Genomic DNA, 19937 nt, shown 5'->3' with positions numbered 1-19937 from the left:
AGTTAATGATTTCTTAAAGGACATTTCGTTACTGCAACAGAGTAATCTCTGCTCTTTGCATGCTTCTGGGTGTGATTGCCTGCTAGATTTTTGGCTCAGCAGCTTTGCATAGACTGCGGTTCAGGAATGAACGGGGACGTGCGTGCCCTGTTTACAGACTTGGTACAATCAGGGTTATCAGCTTGAACTTGCCAGAAGAGTATTGTGTGTGCAGGTAGAGCACTTTAAAGGCCCAAATGCTAAAAAACTAGCTTGTGGGCCAGAAGGCTGATAGGAGGTGGGTTTCAGTGGCAGTCCAGTTTCTTTTACTAAAGGCTTAGGTCCATGCCCTGAAAGCAAGGAGAGTGTTGCTATGTATTCATTCTTTCCTAAAACACAACATGGATATTTTGCTGTGTTCTTGGTGAAGCCAGCTGTTGCTTTCATTTCTCATCAAATTTGCAAAATATTTCTTTTTCCTGTCTTTTAACAGCTGATGCTGAAGAGCACGTTGAAAAAAGGGGAGGCCAGTCTGTGATTTATGACGAGAAGAAAGGCACGGTGTACAGTTATGCCTATTTCCACTTTGTTTTCTTCTTGGCTTCGCTCTACGTGATGATGACAGTAACTCACTGGTTCCAGTAAGTATATTTCTATAAAGCTGAGAAATAATTAATTTATTAGCAGTCCTCTGCACTGAAAGGGGAGATGTGAATGGAACTTCTGCCGTTAGTGTGTCTTCTCTTCTTAAATAAGAAGCTGGAAGAGGCACTCCAAGTCTTTCCTGGATGATTCCTGTGCAAGGTATTGCTCTACAAAGGGCTCCTCTCCCCTGTTTTGTGTCTGGGTTAACCTAGTTGAAGTCTGTGAGCCATTTGAAAAAACAGGGGAGTCTGCAGTCTGAGATATAAATAGTGAGTTTATTGCTTTTATTTCTTTTTCCTTTCACAGTTATGAAAGTGCTCAGATTGAAAAGTTCTTCACCGGAACCTGGTCCATCTTCTGGATTAAGATGGCCTCATGTTGGGTTTGTGTCTGCCTGTACCTGTGGACTCTCATTGCTCCACTCTGTTGCCCAACCAGAGAGTTCTCAGTGTGAACACTCAGAAAGTCTTTCTGGGTTTATATATTTTTTTCTCCCTCCCCCATCCTCCCCCCCCCCCCTTACAAATAAAATACAAGTAATTTTGTAATGAGGAAACACCTATTTCCCCATTTATCATAAGGTACCTGTGAGTAAGTTTTTAGTCTGACTAAAGACAGGATTGAAGACTTTTTTTTACCTTTTTAAATTTTCATGAACAAGCATTACCTAAGAGATTACAAATCTCTTCCAAGTCTTTGTAATATTGATGTGTGGAGTGTAGGAAACAGAGTTTTTGCATAAATTGAAGTAAGAAAATGCTTTTAAAATAACTGACAATCTTTCTCTGGCTTCATTGGCCAGATATATCTTCTTCCTTCCTGTGAATGCTGGCTATCTTCTAGCAAATATACATTCCTTTCCCTACTCTTCTATTAACTGTGTCCTTTACAGTTTGCAGTGATGATTTGGACTGCTGTTCTGTACAGCATATAATTCTTGTAAGTATTATCCAGATATTTTTTTTCCAGAAACTTAACTAAATACTTCTTTAGAAATAGAGAATATGTAAGAATTTGATTGCCAAAGCATCTAGTAAAAATTCTTTATCTAAATATTAAATACATTAAGTTATTGTCTACCTAGATTGAGAAAGGAATGTACCAATGATAATAGAGTATTTATTCTGTTATAACTTTTAAAGGCACCTGAATATTTTATGCAATTCAGATCTGGTCCAGTGGTTAACAGAAGGGGATTTCTATGCAAAAATTCTTAAACTCTGAATTTTGTCCAACTTTGCTTTGCCAGCTCTCCTAAATTGCATGTTGAATGTAGTGCACCAGGATTTAAGATATGGTACATTCTCTATTCAGGATGTTTGCTGTTGACAAAATGCTAATTACATGAGCACTGCCAGTTGCTGTCAAATTTAAAAGTGGAGTGCTCGCTTACTTTCCTACCTTGCTGTTTCAGCTTGTGTCTAAAGACCTCCCAGGATCTTCACTTCTGTATCTGTTACTAATTTTATAATATTTTAAATACTTTGATGGTCAGAAAAGGACTGTGGTGCATCATGTTCCTTTTCTGCCTGCATGTTGATTGGAAAGTATTCTTTCTAACTGCTGTATTTTTATACTCCTCTGTTGATGTTAGTTTTGCTGTTGGGTTGGAACTTAGCCAACCAATCCGTTAATGGAGACTAGACTTCTTTTGGAGACTTTCTATTTCAAGCAGTGGGGTAAGCAGTCAGAAAAACAAAACCAGAAGACACAAATGTAACAGCAGCTGCTTTAGTGCATATGACTGACTTGATAATATTAAACTGTACAATGTCACTTTCATTGGCTTTAAGCAGACAATACGGTGGTAGAACAACAGCTCAGATGCCCTAAATGCTGAATAAGATTGAACCTAGTATGGTTGTCTACGTTCCAATGGGGTGAATTTGTGACTTATGCTAGTCTTAGAGGTTTTGGCTTTTTTCTCCCTACATATATATACACACAATATAAAATGTGCAAGATATAAACAAAATCAACAGACATAGCAGTTCTTGTTTTGATATATGAAGAAGCCTTAAAAATACCAGTAGTTTCTGCAAAACAAAGTCAAGCACAAAATAGAGGCCAGGGTGGTGGCCAAAATATTTGCATGCCTTATTTGATCTGTTGCAATAATTGCTGATGCACACCTGGAGAGTAATCCTAAAGTAACAGATCTCAGTTCTGCTCTTGTTTTCATTACCATTTTAGCTGCCTTTTTGCTATGGTTATCTTAAGGCTTCTGTCCTGCTTAGAGCTTGCTAGGGATGCGATCTTCCCAATCCCATGTACTTTTACCTCAAACAAATTCTACAGGTCTGCAGTCCTGCGTATTTACACCACTTACCCTTGGTGATTAAAAGCCTCAAAATACATGTCATGAGATCTAAGGGAAGGAAGAGTCTGTCCAGAAGTGACTCCCCTGCTGCTCTTCCTGTGTGTATCTAGGGGGAAAAAGCAGTTGAAGCTTAGCTTTGACATGGAGTTAGAAGAGCAACAAATAGCTCTGGAGAGGAAAGCAGAGTTTTTTCCCTTCCCTTTTGCTTCTGCCGGAAGGTTCTAATCTCGCCAAGAGCTCTGCTGGCATGGGGGCCCATCAGTGTGTCTCTCTCTGCATTTGAAGTCCCATCACACAGATCCTTCTGCAGCAGAAGAGGGCCTTTGTTAACACATTGTCAATATAGAGGCCTTTATCTCATCCCTAAGATAAGAGCTTATGGGCTGTGCAATGATGACTAACAGCTGTCCTGCCTAACTCACGGTAGTTATTCTAACAAACAATCTTGATCTAGTGCTAGAGCTGTGAGCTGCAGCTGAGACAGTCCAGGCTTTTGCTCCTCCCTTATTGAAGGCTTTCCCTAAAGTATAGAGGCTTGCAGGAGTTACCTTCTGTTGCCATGTGTGTTGTACTATGAGAAACTAAACTTTGGTTTTTTTAATTAGCAATGTGTTTTCTAACAGAACAATCTGGGCATGGAGCGCTGCAGAAGAAGGCATACACTATGTCAGGTTATAAGGCAGGGAATGGTAACTGTTTTCTGATAGCAGTCATAAATGTGGATGACCTTAACATATACCTTGGCCATTGGATGTTCTTATTTGTTTACAAAGAGACTTATTTTATGTAGGCAGTATCTGCCTGCATAGGGACTCCCTGCACCTCATTGTGCTCATTTTTTTTTATAGTTTGTATGTAAAGAAGTAGTTTTTACACGGACAAAACAGGGTTGTAAGAGTGAAGTCCATAGTGAGGCATAAGTCCATTCTTTTTACGCAGCACTTGCCTCACTGAGTTGCTACTTCATCATTTCTTTCCACTATTGACCTTAAGCATCTAGATCTGCTGGTATAGGTAGGGTGGGAACGGACCAGTGCCTGACCACACTGCTTTGTCTACTTCTGAGCAAACACTGTGGGAAATCACCCTGAAAATAACTTTGATGACCTGTTTGTCCGTGCTGCAGTCGCAGATCCAGCTGTGTATCTACAGGCCTTTCTAATGAATCAGTAACTCTTGGCACCTGGGTGTTCAACACCCCTAGATCCTCAGGCATGGCTTCCTGCTGGCCAAGCAAGTGTTACAGCCTTACCATTCACTGTAAAATCTGCACTGTGAACTTCCATGTGCAACTACTTAACAAAATCCTCAGCAAGGGTTGAGGATTCAAATGCCCAGTTCATAGATTCCAAACAACTCACACAATTGGGCTTTTAAAACCTTCTGAAGAAGTGCCTTCCTACCTATTGGTGTGATAGCTGATAATTCAGGTGGCACTGGAACTGGAAAACCTGAACTGAGCCTGTGACTGGGTAATACTGCCTTGTGCATCGTGCTGGTGTGTCCAAGACTGAAGTCAGACCCATGGTGCATGTGGAAGACTAAAATAATATGTGCTTGACAAACCTCTTAGGGGAGACTGTCTCAGATACTATTGCACAGTGTAAGGTGATCTGGGAAGACTCACAAATAGCCTGATGCTTTTCTAAGTAAATGAGTAGTTGTTGCTTGCATTTACATTTAAACTGTAAACAGTTAACTTTCTCTCCCCATATCTGAAAGTGCAGGTGTCTGCTCTGCTTGAGGCAGTTAGCTGCTTGGTATCTATCCTGCCTTGTGCTGCAATTGTTCATTGAATTCTCAGGCTTAAGCAGAGCAGCATTTCTGGCTCCTAGTATTTTTGGGCGGTATGAAGTGAGGAAGCTGTCGTTACAAACACAGGAAGACTAGAGAACATGTCCAGTACTAAGTTTCCTCTAGTTAATACTAGTGGTATCGTGTAATGAACTCTTGGAGGAGCTGACTGCTGGCACAAGTTAGTTACGCTGGGAAGGTGAAATAATTTTATCAGCACCTTTCTACTTTTTCAAGTTGTCTGTCGTAAGAAAGGATATCTGGAGCCTCACTGCTGCACTGTCCGAGACTGGAACAGTTTTAGTTTTTCTCATGAAGGCAGCTGAGAGCGGCAGTCATGACTGGTTCTTATTTGGGGTAGAATCGGTGGGATGGACTCAGAGAGCAAATATCTGAATCCAGATAGGTGCACTAATAAGTGATACCATAAAACCTCATTATGAATGTTTGGAAAGCAGATGAGTGTGCTTGTTTGCTGTTTACCACCTAGTTCCTCAAAGCGTGCAGGCAGCCCTTGCAGCTGGATGCCTAGTAAGGAACAGCACTGTGGTCACACATCAGTATTGTTACATGCTTGTGATACTCTTAGCTCTGCACTTCAAGCATTTCCATGGGGTTCAAAAAGCTTGTACTTGCCCAGCTAATTCAGTAAATCGTGGCTGGGTTGGGCCACTTTCATCTGAAATGGGTAATTCAGTGTTGCTAATCTATGCATAGTCAGAACGAGGGCTTGTCCCCCCCAGAATCATAAACGCTGCATGTTTATTTATTTATTTATTTTGTGTTTTAGCACCTTTTTACAGATCTAGAAGCGCTTTGAGATTATGAACTGTGCACGTACAAATGCTTCATCGGCCACTGGTGTGGCCATTTCTGGGCTAGAACGTTCCTATTAATGAAGTAACTGTTGCACTATTGAAAAAAGCTGTCCTTTAACAGTTCTCTGGTTTTGACCAGTGCATCAGCAAAATTTGGGAGCTCAAGACAGACTGCTCGAACTTTGGCTAGCAGCCCATGCTATCATGGGCATCTCTGAACAGACTGGTAACAGAATAATCCGCTGACTGCTTTTATAGCTGACTAGCTATAAAGATTTTCTGCTATCAGCTGTTAGGCTTTTCTCCTGAATACGTTGCTGAAGCATGATGCCATGAGACTGTACCTGTGTGGCTAGATGGGTTAGCTCAAGTCTCCACGCAGACTTAAGCTAAAACTTAAGCTACAGTTTTGCTCTCATCTTTCCTTCTGGGCTTTAGAAGCAATGTCTTTTGTTTGCTGGTTGTCTCTCCCTGTTTTATTTGCCTTTTTCTCCTTGGATTGTTTTTAAAGGCATTGTAAACCTGCTTCACTCCCATTCTGCTTCCTGTCAAGTGGGATGTCTTTGGTGCTAGAAACTAGCAAAGAATTCTTTGCTATGTCTTGTTGATCCTTTCCTTTTATAGCAGGACAAACTGCAGTGTTAAAGTCAAGGATCATAGTTGATTATATGGATCAGTTTTCTCTATGAAAACTGCTTCTTTGTATTTTGAAATGGCCTACGAGTTCTTGTGGGAGGAAAACACATAATGAGCGCCATGACATCTTACTTTGTGTTTTCAATTTTGTAAACAGTAATTTGAACTGAGCATTTCACATGACTGTGCAAGGGAATGCCAGCGGTCGAGTGCTTAGAAAGCTTTGGCTTTTTGTTCTTGTAACAGAATACATAACTTGGGAACTGGTATCTCTCTGTGTTTTCAACATCCTGATGGCAGAATGCCCATGTGCCCACGGGTGGAGATAGAATCATAGACTAGTTAGGGTTGGAAAGGATCTTAAGATCATCTGGTTCCAATGCCCCTGCCATGGGCAGGGACACCTCACCCTAAACCATGTCAACCAAGGCTCTGTCCAGCCTGGCCTTGAACACTGCCAGGGGTGCAGGCACACTGTGCAGGGTTTGAAGTAGAAACTTCAGGAGACTGGCATGGTGGCTGCTTTCTAATGCCAGATGAAACTCTGTAGGTGTCAAGGGGGTCTTAAATCCAGCTTTGATTTGGTTTGTTGGTTGTTTATCAAACCTGGTTTTGACTCATTCCCACCTGTTCAATAATGCTTTTTTTTAAAGGTGGAATTTATTTAGATACAAGCCCCATTTGCCAGTCTCCAATAGCTCCCAGGGCTGTGCTGGGCAGCCATTTGCACAAACTTCTTCAGAGCCACAGTGATCAGCTTTGAGACCTCTCCAGCAGCTGAAAGCTTCCAGGGCTTTTGCTCAGCAGAGCTGCGGGGTGCACCACTGCAGCCACATGTTTGCCAAAGAAGCCTCGGTGTGAAGCCAACAAGAATTTTGGAAAGCTATGGGGAAATAATACCTTTTAACTCATACCAGGGCTTTACTTCTCCTTTAACCAACACATGTCCAGGTGCTTAGGTGTCGTTGGGCATCCATACAGACAGACTTAAGGCAAAAAGCATTGACTTTCAGAGAAAATTGTTCAACTTGCCATATGCAAGGTGAGAAAATAGTTACTGAGAACATACGGGTTCACTGTCCGCTTTTTGTTTACCACGAGGAGCAGTGCCCGGTCTGGTATATGCCATGTTTGAAAACTGGATGCAAAGTAGTCAAAATGTAAATGCATTTTCTTAGCAATGAGGGGATTTTAATTAGTCTTTTACAAGGTTCTTAATATCTCAAGGGAACTTTTTTGGTGTGTGTGTGTGTTTTGTTTCTTTTTTATTTTATTAAGCTGTAGCCCAGGGAAGTGGAGGTTTGCTCATTTATTGAACTTTTTTTGTGAGTTTTTGTGATCTGTAGTAACTGTAACACTTTGACTTTTAAGGGTTGGTAAAGAAGTCAGAGTTTTAAGATCTTAATTGTAAAATAGTCAACAGCTTTGCCTTTTTTAAAGCATGTTAATGGTTTTTATGAACACTTCCTTTTGTATACTGAGTGAATGTATTGTTATAGATTTAATGTTTAATGGACCAATAAAGTTTTTCTTACATTTGAAATGAATTGGTCTTCTGTATAAAAATTGAAAAGTCCATTTATTTTGGGAGAAACTTGAGACATATACAAATATATGAGGTAAGGAGTTGCTGAGGCAGTAATGGTAAACTGGTTGATCATTTTTATTCACTACACTGGGACATTGTTTAGCAATGAACATGTTGGCCTATGGAATATTACATGTCTTCCCTGTCTATACGGTTTTGAATCCCTCCAGAGTGTGACCTTCACAAGATGACAGGTTGCACAGATTCATCTGTACAATCGAGCTCTGAGATGTGTCGGATACCTCTGACAGCACAAACAGAATATTTCCCAGGCCAAGGATAGACAAGGATTTCTCATTTGTTTTCTCACTTGCCTGGATGGTGTGGTGGATAGCAGCTGAATAAGACGCCTAGATCCACACCGGGGAAAGTGCTGCATCTCCCTGCACCGCCCTGCAGTCCTTGCTTCCTGCCATCCGCATTTGGGCTGTTGCAGTCTTGTATCAGCATCGGCTGGCTGCAGCCTGCCTGCTGGGGCTGGTTGTGTCTGTGCCATAGATCACACCAAGACGTGGGTTCCCTGTGGCTATGAGAAGCTGCTGACCAAGTTTCATAGGGTGGAATGGAGGCTGCTGTTCTCCATGCAGCTCTGGTGTGCGTAGTGGTAGGCTCTGTCTTTTGAACATGGTGCAGGTGGCTCCTGAGCAGTGCAAAGAGTCTGTGAGAGCAAGCAGTCTTTGCTCAGCAGCCTGCTGCTGTTGTGCCCACCCCTGCCTTCACCTCACCCTGCAGCACCACGGCAGGATGTTCTCCCCTGGCATTTCAAACCAGGAGAACAGAAGCATTTGAACTGTGTTTGTCACAGTGTTTGTAGCATGCAGGAAAGAGTTAACCTGTGGTGAGACGACAGACCCTGGCGCAAGAGCCCCAGGACTCTGCAGCTGGCTCTCCAGCAGAGTGCTGCTCTGCTCTGCAGGTGGTGGGGGCAAGGGAAAGCTACACATAGGGTTTGAAAGATGTAGGATTGCAGCATTTTCACTTGCCAGAGGCCACACATGGAGCTATATCTGTGCTGCAGAATCATCCAGAAAGAGGTGGTGATGCAAGAGGAGCTTGTTTAAACACACACAAGGGACCGCACTGTCTCTGATGGGAAGGTGAAGGGCAGGAGGCTTCCCAAGCCCAGACCATGACCCAGGGGCAAATGTTTGTCTGCAACAGCCGGACTTCACTATTCCTCGGTTCGCTGTTCCTCAGTTCCAGCAGTTGGTGTGTCAACACAACAGGCAGTGAGCTCTGGCAGCCTGCTGTAATGTTCCAACAGCACCTTCTGAAACAAAGGAAGAGCTCGAGCTGCCTGAGCTGCCACTGGTTTCTGTGGCTGCCGGCTGACAAAGGCAGTGTGTTTTCTCCTGGGGGAGGTTAGAAGCTCACAGCTTCATGCAATTGACTTTGACAGCACAAGAGCCTCCTTCCTTCCAGTCTCCAGTGGCAGTGACAGTGGCATAGACTTGAAGAGAGCCTGGGAACGGCCAGATTCAAAGGTGGCAAGCTGGTGTGACCAACAGCCAGGGTGCTCCCTTCCCAGCCCCTGTACCAGGAGAGCCTCCAGCCATGGGAGAGGACACAATGGGTGGAGGTTCAGAGGCTGGCAGGAGTTCGGATGTTTCCTGGTGGAGCTGCTATGTGCTGGCATGCTCTGACCAGCACACGCTGCAGGCAGGGCATGGTGGGCCAGGCCTGTGGCACCCACTGTGAGGAACAGACCACTTGTGCAAGATGTGTGTGCTGCAGGCTCACACAGCACAGAATGAGAAACTGCTCCTGCTCAGACTGCACCCAAACCATCCAGAGAGCATTTCTGCCTGGTAAAGGGCAGCTCCATCCAGTGAAATGCAAGTGCAGGAGAAGGAAGACACAAATTTGCTTCATAGTCTGTGTTCTCTTTCATAAACAAATAATACTGCAGTTACAGCCTATGTTCAGCTAGAAAAAGATGTTTATTCTCATCTTCTAAGCATAATGTGACAATACCCTCTGTGTTGCTTCAAAGTAACTAGCCTTCCAGTCCTCAGTTGAAAACCTAGTGATTGAAGTTGGGTTTGGTGAAGCCAAGGGGAAAGGAGGACTGACACGGGAGGCCCTTTCACAATTAAGTGCTGTGCCAGATGAGTGCTCCAGCGTTGTGACTCTGGGATCCCTCGTGAGTCAGGTCCCAGGGCTGTGCTGCTCCCAGAAGCCTTGGTGATTATGGACAGGCCCCGAGTGAAAACTCTTCCTGGACCCCAAGCTTTTGCTAGCACCATAAACTTCAATGGCATTTTTACTGTACTGAGAACAGGAAATGTTTTTATTGTTTTGATGCACTCACCTGATAACTCCACATTTTCCCTGTGCTCTCATGCTGGGAAGGAGCCACAGCTTTTCATTTGCTCAGGGCTACTTCTGTTTTTTTAAACCCTCACCATACTCCCTGCCTGCTGAAATACCATTTCCATTGTCCCTTTTAAAGCAATTACTCTAGAGGCTGCAATATCCTTCTCTTCAGCTGTCCTTGGAGCTTGTCCCACCCTCCCTTTCCTTACTTCAGCTTGAAGAAGAATATAGGAGAAATCACATGGTATCCAACACCTTTCTATACTTCAAATTACAGGGTGCATTGTGATAGGGTGGTTTTTTTATTGTTTGTTTTTTAGTCCTTTCTTAATGGTTGCTAATGCTTCATGCAGTGGTTTGGGGTTTTAACTTGGTGACTTTTCATGAGTGCAGTACCTGCTGAGAGAGTGCTCTGAGTGCAGACAGCAGGTCAAAGCCTGGCTTTGCATATGTGAAAATTAGGATCATTTTCTCTGTATAGGTGACTCTGCATTTATTTCCCTATGTCCTTTTTTTTTTTTTTGTTTAGTCACATGCAAGTAATAAGCTGTGAATACAATGCCCTGCAGTCAGCTTTTTGGCTTTTACAGGATGTGACAGTGTTACTCACAGTTTCCTGGGAGTGGGAGGGCAGGGAGGGAGGTCTAATAGAGTTCTTAGAGGAGGCCTACCAAAGGAGTTGAACTGCTCCACAGGAGAGAAAACTATCCTAGCAGGACTGGAAAGGTACTAAAAAGCGCTTGGCTTTGCCAGACTGCTCCCAACCACTTTGTGACGGGTTGCAACCTGTTGTTTCTGACACATTTCAGATAGACAAAATTGCACTTTCTTCCCCACTCTCTTTAATATCAAATCCAAAATAGCAATAGATTCAAACTTTTGCTGAGAAACCACGTGTCACCCCATTACATGCTGCTCCCTAGATTTCAGGGCAAATTCAAAAACAAGTGAAGCTCCAGGCTATTTTGTCTCCTTTTTATTTTTACTTTTATACAAAAAAGAAGTCTGATAAAGTCACATCAATGAGAACAAGCTGCAGTGTGCACTCCAACAACAACAATCATATAAGGATTTAAAATATATTGGTTTATTGTTTGCAATAGCAGTGTTAGTTTGCTTGTTCTTAAATATCCCCAACTCCAAATTGCTGAGCTTGAAATTCTTGAAAGTCCTCTGGGATGGTATCTGAAAATAGGAAAATATGGAAAAGTTTAGTCTCTTCTGACAAAACAAGGGAGCACTTCAATTAATGAATTACCTGCATATTCTTCTTTAGGTACCATGCCTTCTCTTTTGTTTATGCATTAAGAATGAACAGGGACTGTTCTCAGTTTTAGCTGTATACCACTGAAAAGCAGAGGGAGGCTAACTAGACAGTGCATGCTATGGCGCCAGCCCATAATGGAGCACTACCAACCTTCAAATTACATTTCCATCCAAAAATTTTGTGGCTTCCACATCTATATTTTTATTAGTAAATGCTGACTGGAAAGGCAGAAAATGTGGTTGTCTTTCTCTGTACCCCAGACATGTCTCTATGTCAGCGCCTCTGTTTCTCATGGCTCCTAATTCAACTTCCCTGTAATGGTTTCCCATGCCGCAAGAAGAGACAGAAACATTAATTCAAGGACTGGTAGAAGAAAACCACTTTGGTAAAGTTAAGCTGGAGGTGGGTCAATGTCATAAGAGCAACTACAGTTCTTCTGGAAGTGTTGAATTTGCAGGGTGCCTTTGCCAGCTCCCATTGTATCTGGACAGCTACAGAGCTAACCATAGAGCTAAAGCTGCAGCCAAAGATGGAGTCTCAACAATGAAGCTCAACTGCATGACCTCAGCTTTATTTTGGTTATTTCCACCCTGATGCAGGACAGGTAACTAAACTCAAAAAGGAAGTAACTATGTAAATACACACAGTATACAGCAAAAAAGGGCAAGTTCTTTGCTTTTTGTTGACCTTTTTTTGAGGCTTGAAAATTCCTTTTAAGCTTTTTCTAAAATGAAAGCAGGATGCTTCGGGACTCCAGAGACTTCTCTGAGTGGGTTTAATCGACCTACTGAAGTGCCTGCAGCAAAGTCACTACCTGCTCACTGCCAGTACAGTATCTATGGCTTCAGCAGCAGCTTTGAAATATTATTGCTGGGAAATCACATATGTCTGCGAAAATTACTTGATAAGCATCTGTTTTCAGACTCTTATCAAGTAATTTATAATTGAAAGTACCACTGTCTAAAAGTTTCCCTGTTTAACCATGACGTCCAAGCACTAGCTATAAGCATGCCGAGTGCCCAGGAACCAGGGTCCACCATCGGAACACACCACGGAGCCAGGGTCTGGCTGTGCAGTGGCTGTGTCCACCGCAGACATGGTCTTGGCTTCTTGGATCCACAGACAGCAGACAGAGAAACTATTCCAACTTGGCTAGTAACTTGTTTTCTGAAGGCTGCTTTGGTCAGGTAAGGGTTGATGCTGAGAGGAGCGGGGCAGCCTCTCCAACCTCACTACCAGCAAGGTAGTGTTGCCAGGGCAGAAATGTCCTGACACAAACAGCTTCTGTGTGAGTGACCAAGGATTGAGTTACTCTATACAGTGGGAGATCAGGGCTAAGATGGGAGGCTCTGACCCCAAGAGGTGTAAGCCAGCATGATCCGACAGTCTGAGAAGGATTCCTCCATGGGACAAAGCACATCTCATGATCTTGTCCTAACACAGACAGGAGCAACCAACAAATACACGTGTGATACTGATGCCTGGTGACTGATCCCAGTGGCTCTCCAGATTTCTTTCATGCTGTATTTACAGCTCAAGGCATCCTACATGTATAATGGCCCCAGAATGTATATTGCGTGTGTACAGCTCACGGTTGGTTGGTTTTAAATAACGTATTTAATTCTCTGATGACAGCTATACTACTTAGTTGGCACAATCTCTGCAGCAGAGTGACTGCTCTGGGAGGAGCAGTTGTGAGGTGTCAGTTCCCGTCTGGCTGGGCTGGAGCATGCTGCTGGTGTCAGGGGAGAAGTTTCACAGCTGTGAATAACTTGTGGACGAAAAGCAATGGAAGGGATGCAAAATGGCTTAATCCAGCAGCCACACTACCACACTACTTCATGGTCATTTGCTAGTTGTTAGCTAAAATGATGTAAAAGCAACATTACCATTGCAGCGGTATTTCAGGTTGGACCAAATAATGTTTTCCTGAGAGAAGCAGAAAACTCCAAGCCGTCCTCCACGCATCGTGGTGTCTATAGTTACACCAGAGTCTGCCACTAGGTCAGAGCCTTCATAAAATCTTGCCCTTAATGAAAGCAGACAGAAGGTCCATTATGTCTTTTCCAGGGCTGCAACATTCATGAAAGTAATCTCATTATCGATGGCAGCTCCAGCCTTGGAAATGGTATTCTCTCTCCTTCTCATAGGAGAAAAAGAAGCTAAGATAGCTCCTCTTGGAGTCCGGGGACTGCAGTAATGCTGCATGCTGTCAAGAGCTGGAGAGGGAGGGTGTTTTGGTGGGTTTGGGGGTTTTTTACACATCCTACAAAAGCCCTGGAATATTTTTTGTGTAGTCAGTCAGGTTGAGAGCTTTAACTCTGAAAATTTCCACAGTCAACAGTTACAGGAGAAAGGGAGAACCAGATTAGGCCAGTTGAAGAAGGCCAGATGGATATTGTCTCACACAGTTTGAAGCTAAACCTTTTTTTCTCTTTTAATAGGCAAAGTTTCAAACAAACCATTTTGAATGTTAAACTTCACTGTGAGTTTCTTTAAAAATGTGACTGTGATTAATTCCAGGAACAGTTCTGATGATCTGGCATTTCGTTGTTGCAAATTCCCAAGCAGCTCTGGGAAGAGCTGTGCCCTGCAAGCTTCCCAGCATGTGCCCTGCATTTAGGGCTTCAGCAGAACCATGCTGGAGCTAGCTGGGATGCTGCAACGCTGTCTGCACCAAGTCCTCGGCCTCTGGGGTACTGGGTAAGTGACTTAGAGGATGATGAGCCTGAAAGACCCTGTTTGGATGAGGACCCTGACATGCAAGAAAACAGAGAGTGGTAAAGTGAAAGAAAGTTCCTGTGTCTTTTTATAAAATAAGAAAAAAAAACAACCGTCAATTCCTGTTATGTTCCTGAGTTTATTTCCTGATTTGCTGAGGTAGTTCAAAAGCGTCTGTACAATGAATAGATTTCTGTGGGAGAGTCTTGCCTCAAGTGACTTTTTCCTATGCTTCCTTGATGCCTCAGAAAACCTTTGCTAGACGCATTATGGTCTGTGGCACCTGGACTAAACAGACCGCAGCAAGATTTAGACAGAGAGCTGGCAGAGGTTCACTTTAGGCCTGGCTGCCTTTAATTTCTGAAGGACTGTGACACTGACTTCGCTAGCTTTCCCAGTTGCAGGGGGCATTAATCAGGCTGGCTAGAGACTGCAACCACAGGCAGATGTTTGCTTGTGAAGCAGCTTCACAAACAGCTTGGACTAAACAAAAGTTGCCACCCAAGACCTATTCACAACTGCCCTGTGGCTGGGACACAACTGATAGAATAAATACTCATAATCCACTTTAGCAGGAAGTCAAATATGCTCATTCCCATTACCAATGAAGATGATGCTCTGCACCAGAAAACTGGAATAAATATAATATCAAGTTACTGCATCTCAACTGCATGGCGGTGATTTTTTGAAGAACAACTGACATGCATCTATTTCTGTTCTATTACAATGCTGCAAAACTGAGCTGATGATGCCAGGTTTTTTTTTTTTGTTTGTTTGTTTTGCATTTTAACACTGCCATTGATCTACAGGTATAATTCCTGTTGACCTGGATGGTGCAGAATGAAATGCTCCTTCCTGAGGGGTGATTTCTTTTATGTTTTTCAAATAACAAAATAAATAACATGCATTACACAGCTTTGACAAACTTTCTGAATATATGCTATGTAATCTCAAATCTATCGTGTCACAACAATTACTGATCTTAGTTAGGATCATAACCTTTTAAGTGGACAACTTTTACCAATTCTGTTATCCCAGAATCTGTAAATGAACTATCATGATTCCAACAAAAATACTCTAAAGGATCAAAATTAAGAAATTTTGAAATGAGGATGATCAGGGGACTGGAGCACCTCCTGTCTGAAGACAGGCTGAGGAAGCTGGGGCTGTTCAGCCTGGAGAAGAGAAGGCTGCGTGGAGACCTCATAGCAGCCTTCCAATATCTGAAGGGGGCCTATAGGGATGCTGGGGAGAGACTCTTCATTAGGGGCTGTAGTGATAGGACAAGGGGTAACGGTTAAAACTTAAACAGGGGAAGTTTAGATTGGATATAAGGAGGAAATTCTTTCCTGTTAGGGTGGTGAGGCACTGGAATGAGTTGCCCAGGGAGGTTGTGAATGCTCCATCCCTGGCAGTGTTCAAGACCAGGTTGGACGAGCCCTTGGGTGATATGATTTAGCGTGAGGTGTCCCTGCCCATGGCAGGGGGTTGGAACTAGATGATGTTAAGGTCCTTTCCAACCCTAACTATTCTATGATTCTATGAGATAAGTGGCCATCAGTTGCTTAGTAAACAAGGTATTAAAGCCAGGAAAGGGCTTATTAAGGTAGTAACCAGTTACAACACCCAGATGGCATAAAACTCGGGTTACAAACAGGCATAACTTGGAATTATGTTTCCTAAGGAAAGTATTGCAGGCTGAATTTCAAAAGTCTAGCCTGTTACAAGGCTTCATCAGTGTAAAGCTCAAACATCTCACAAGTTCCCAGGTTGTTGTCTGAATTAGGTGTTGAGAAACAACAGTTTAGGCAGACATGTATCTGTACTCACCATATCTATCCTTTCCTCTCTTACCTGATGTAACCGATCTGAGGTCTATGCTGCAAGAACCAGCGGTAGGAGACTTTGTCTTTCCACCCTACATTTCGGGGGTCCTTCCACAGCAGCCTGACCTGGTCAGTGGTGTCCCCCGTGTGCCAGAGGGAGTTGCGAAGGTGCTCACCAGGGCCCGTCTTGGATTTCACAGCCTGCAGAAATACAATTTGCCAATGCCAATCACAGAGAAATGTGATTTTCAGGAGCTATAAGTCCTTCTGTAAAGGGGAGCAGGTCTGCAGAAGCACCCTCCCTCCTGCTCACATGCTCCTAACTTCTTTTTTTTAACTCGAGCCACTGCTTGCATGGAAAATAAGGACAAGGAGGCAGTTTGACCAGCTACAGTCAGAGCACAATGACAGCAGAGACTAAGCCCTCCAGCTGATGAGCAAGGGCAAGACTGCATATATTTCCCTAACAAATACTGCTATTGAAAGGGCTGTGTGGCAGTTTTGCGCGTTTCAGGGAGACAATAGCAGTAAGGCAGAGCAGCCACCATGCAGTGATGGCTTGGCAAATGCACAGCATGATGGCTTAGCCCACAGTAGTCAGATAGTCTGGTGGCACAGCCAACCCACGGCAGGATGGCATAGCCAGGCTGTGGTGACTGCCGTGTCACAAGCTAGGAGCTATGACCAGTACCTTTAGCTGAATGCCAGGCTCTGCAACAGCTCTGAAGGGAGTCGCTTGCCAGTACGTCTGTTCAGTCTGTTTCCACATTACCACATAAAAGCTAGAGCTGTCTTGATAACCAAAAATAAAGCCAGCGTAGTCATCATCTGTCACGGTGTTCACATGGAAAGTGCCCTCAAAGTCAACGCCGTTAAAAGCCGTGTAACCTGAGGGGGACACATGGGTTAAATTAAGTCTGCAGAAAATGAGTTCACATGCTCTAAGTTTTTTGCTGTAAAGCTTGAACCTCAGAAAAGGTACTTACCAACAGCAAGGCCAGGATCACTGTTCATAGTCTGCACAATTTCCATGCCCTGTAAGAGTAAATTTAGGCTGTTTGGCGTCTGTGATGAGCTGAACTGGCTACACCTGGCAGCCCCTTCTGCCTCCCTCTAGCACTCCCTCAACTCATCTCCTCCCTTTGCTCACAGTAACACTTGTAATTAATTAAATCATTTTATAGATATTTATTTATAATTCTATATAATACAAGTAATGATTTATAATATTTATAATATACAAATAATAATATAAATAAAAATGTCAATATAAATATATAATTATAATATGTAATATGAAATAATATTATAATATTAATAATAATTTATAACCCTGTCGGTGTTTAAGGCCAGGCTGGACAGAGCCTTGGGTAGCATGGTTTAGTGGGAGGTGTCCCTGCCCAAGGCAAGGAGGTTGGAACTCAGTGACCTTAAGGTCCTTTCCAACCCTAATTATTCTACGATTCTATAATCTCTTTATATATTTATTTATAATTAATCTGAATTACAATGAGGACTATAATAAAATACTAATGTTTCAGCTGCTTGTGTGCCCTGAGTCAGGAATGATTTGCCTTTCCTACTGCAAAATTTGATTCTGCAAAACACTGAACCAGAGGGCTGGGGCGGAAGAGAGCTTTTCCTACCCTTAGCTTGTACAGTTTGATCATGGAATTTGGGATTAAACTGACTGCTGGGACTGAGTTAAGGAAGGCGTGTACATCTCAGCTGGCTTGGCAGTGACTTTGCCAGTGGGAATAAACTGCACATTCCCTGTGACTCAGAACACATTAGCCTCCTGGACGCTAAGATTTGTTAGTATAAGTAACAGTTACTGGACTCCATCTAGAGTAAATGCTCTGCTACACAGCAGGTCAGACTTCCAAAATTTTGGGAAGGATTCATGAAACTGTTGCTACAGAAATACTTAAATAGTGTGACACAAAAGTCGTGTACTCACCTTCTTCGCAGCAGTGAAATCTACCCAGAAGAAGCTGACCACCCTGTAGTTATTTTAGACTATGAGAAGCACCAAAGCTATCATATGCTAAAAAAATGTTTCTTTGTTATAACTCCTGTAAAATAGTCAACCAACAACAGCTTCCACTTTCCACTTGTTTGTCAGAGGTCCAGCAATTACAGAGACAGTTTTACTGTGGTTTTCAAAAGATCTTTCTCAGCTAGGTAAGAAAAATTAGATGTATTTTTACCTGGTTAAGAACCACCCAGTTGGGATCAATCTGCGCATCTCCCTCTGGGTCCAGCACCACTGTCTGATAGGCCCTGAAGTCTGTCAAGGTGATCTCTGCGTTCTCAGGGCACACATCAATCCGATCAATCACTGCATCCTGGTCAAAATCGGACTCACAGATATCCCCAACTCCATCACCTGAATGCATCAGAGAAGTGAAAGGTTTATGATTTAGCAAGTAGCCACCTCTGGGTGGATCAAGGTGTTTGAGAAGCAGCTGAAGTCTCAGCCCTGATGGCTGTAGTGCCTGGGGAGGGGACTCGAAGTCCCCTGCCTGGGCCAAAGGGTCCCTGTGTGTTGGGTTCCCTCCTGGCACTAGTGTATGCAGATGCAGTGACTGTGTTGGATCCTGGTGCACATGTGTAGTGCCTGGGGAAGGACACAGTGCCTAAGCACTGAAATGGCTCCTGAAGGCCCATCTTACCATTATCATCTTCCTGCCCTGGGTTGGGGACCAGCCTACAATTGTCAGGGCCGGGGGGCAAGAGGTCAGGAATGCCATCATTATCATCATCCTCATCACACTCATCACCTAACCCGTCCTTATCCGTGTCCAGCTGGGAGCTGTTGATGATGGTGGGGCAATTGTCTGTGCTGTCCTGGTGCCCATCGCCATCACTATGAGCAAAGAAACAGAAAGAAACGGCATGCCAGCATCAGCTCTTGCCTCTGCATGGGGGACAGCATGGGTACTCAAGTGGGAATTGCACTGGAGGCATGCCATAACAGGAAACAGACAGTGGTCACCACAACCTCTTGTCACTCAGGTGGCTGAACAGCAAGGAGACAAGCAGCAAACACAGACCATACAATAAAGCAGCAGGAATGTAAAGACTAAGCCTGGAGCTATAAAAATACTCAGACAAGAAAAAGAAACCTTACAGGGAGTGGGAAAAGGTACCAAAGCCCAAGATCTCAAATGACATCCACACCTAAAGCATGTGTAAGACACATCCAACAAGTTCAGTGTCATCAATCAAAGGCATCCAGGAGACAGCAAGTACTCAACAGCTGATGTCCCTTGTCAGACATGTTGTCCACAAGTGTCTTGCTGCTCATGAACGTGCAGGTAGGTGTGAGTGTGAATAAGAATTTATGGAAGACTCTGCAGGAACACGGGAAATCAGACTTGTTTAAAACCAAGCACCACTTTCCCCCTCCTGCATATCAAGTTTTCTTATGTTACAGTCCAGCAGGCGAGCTGCATAGAGAGAAACAGAGCAGTTTGTAGCTCCCAAGCACCGCCCCCAACATCAGCTGGTTACAGTAAAGAGTCACAAGGAATGGGGAAAGACTACAGAAAAAGAGTTTGGGAAGTTATGGGGTGGCTGCATTGTTTCTCCATGCCAACAGTTAAGTGCATCTGTGCAAAAAAAAATGGCCTGAAATCAGGTGTGTCTTGTACATATACCATAAATCAAATAGTTCCTGGTGATAAGCAGGCATGTTTCCTCTCAGTAGCTTTATGCTGAACCCAGGCAAAGCAGGTGACATGCAGCCAAATTAGGGCAGTGCTGCAACTTACAGCTATGCATATTCCCACCCATCTTTCGCTGCTTAAGAAAAGTACTTTTAGGTCAGAGCAACTGGTATTTGCATATTCTTAAGATGAAATACAATGAGGACCATGCACATACATTTACTGAAAGGTTAACCTCAGGCAGAACTATAGTGTTTCTATCAGGAAATGCTTCATACATATTAGCTAGGTTTGAGGAAAAGAAACCATGTCCCTTTTTAAACCAGGAAAAAACCAAGGCCATTATCTACCTAAAA

At 43.4% G+C, this 19937-nt stretch overlaps 2 protein-coding genes across 4 annotated transcripts in view; one reads left to right on the top strand and one right to left on the bottom strand.

Annotated features, from left to right (window-relative positions):
* SERINC5 (serine incorporator 5) overlaps positions 1-1124 on the top strand; it is a 35442-nt gene extending 34318 nt beyond the window's left edge. For both annotated transcript variants that reach the window (XM_057405462.1, XM_057405461.1), the window contains exons 11-12: positions 473-620; positions 931-1124. In XM_057405462.1, coding sequence (XP_057261445.1) covers positions 473-620; positions 931-1078 — 296 coding nt within the window. In that variant the 3' untranslated portion in view covers positions 1079-1124. The remainder of the gene's footprint in view (positions 1-472; positions 621-930) is intronic.
* A 9926-nt stretch (positions 1125-11050) lies between these two features.
* THBS4 (thrombospondin 4) overlaps positions 11051-19937 on the bottom strand; it is a 43133-nt gene continuing 34246 nt past the window's right edge. The window contains exons 16-22 of one of the 2 annotated variants that reach the window (XM_057405459.1): positions 18586-18779; positions 18121-18299; positions 16897-16945; positions 16602-16798; positions 15939-16111; positions 13253-13392; positions 11051-11281 (exon numbers count right to left, since the gene is read on the bottom strand). In XM_057405459.1, coding sequence (XP_057261442.1) covers positions 11220-11281; positions 13253-13392; positions 15939-16111; positions 16602-16798; positions 16897-16945; positions 18121-18299; positions 18586-18779 — 994 coding nt within the window. In that variant the 3' untranslated portion in view covers positions 11051-11219. The remainder of the gene's footprint in view (positions 11282-13252; positions 13393-15938; positions 16112-16601; positions 16799-16896; positions 16946-18120; positions 18300-18585; positions 18780-19937) is intronic. The other variant, XM_057405460.1, reaches the window with a different exon arrangement.

The sequence above is a fragment of the Pezoporus wallicus genome, unplaced genomic scaffold, assembly GCF_028554395.1.
Source record: "Pezoporus wallicus isolate ANWC-B61680 ecotype Strahan unplaced genomic scaffold, APGP_CSIRO_Pwel_v1 scaffold_2696, whole genome shotgun sequence".
In the NCBI taxonomy this organism is placed as follows: domain Eukaryota; kingdom Metazoa; phylum Chordata; class Aves; order Psittaciformes; family Psittacidae; genus Pezoporus; species Pezoporus wallicus.
The sequence above is the reverse complement of the archived record's forward strand: the minus strand, read 5'-3'. Positions and strand labels throughout refer to the sequence as shown.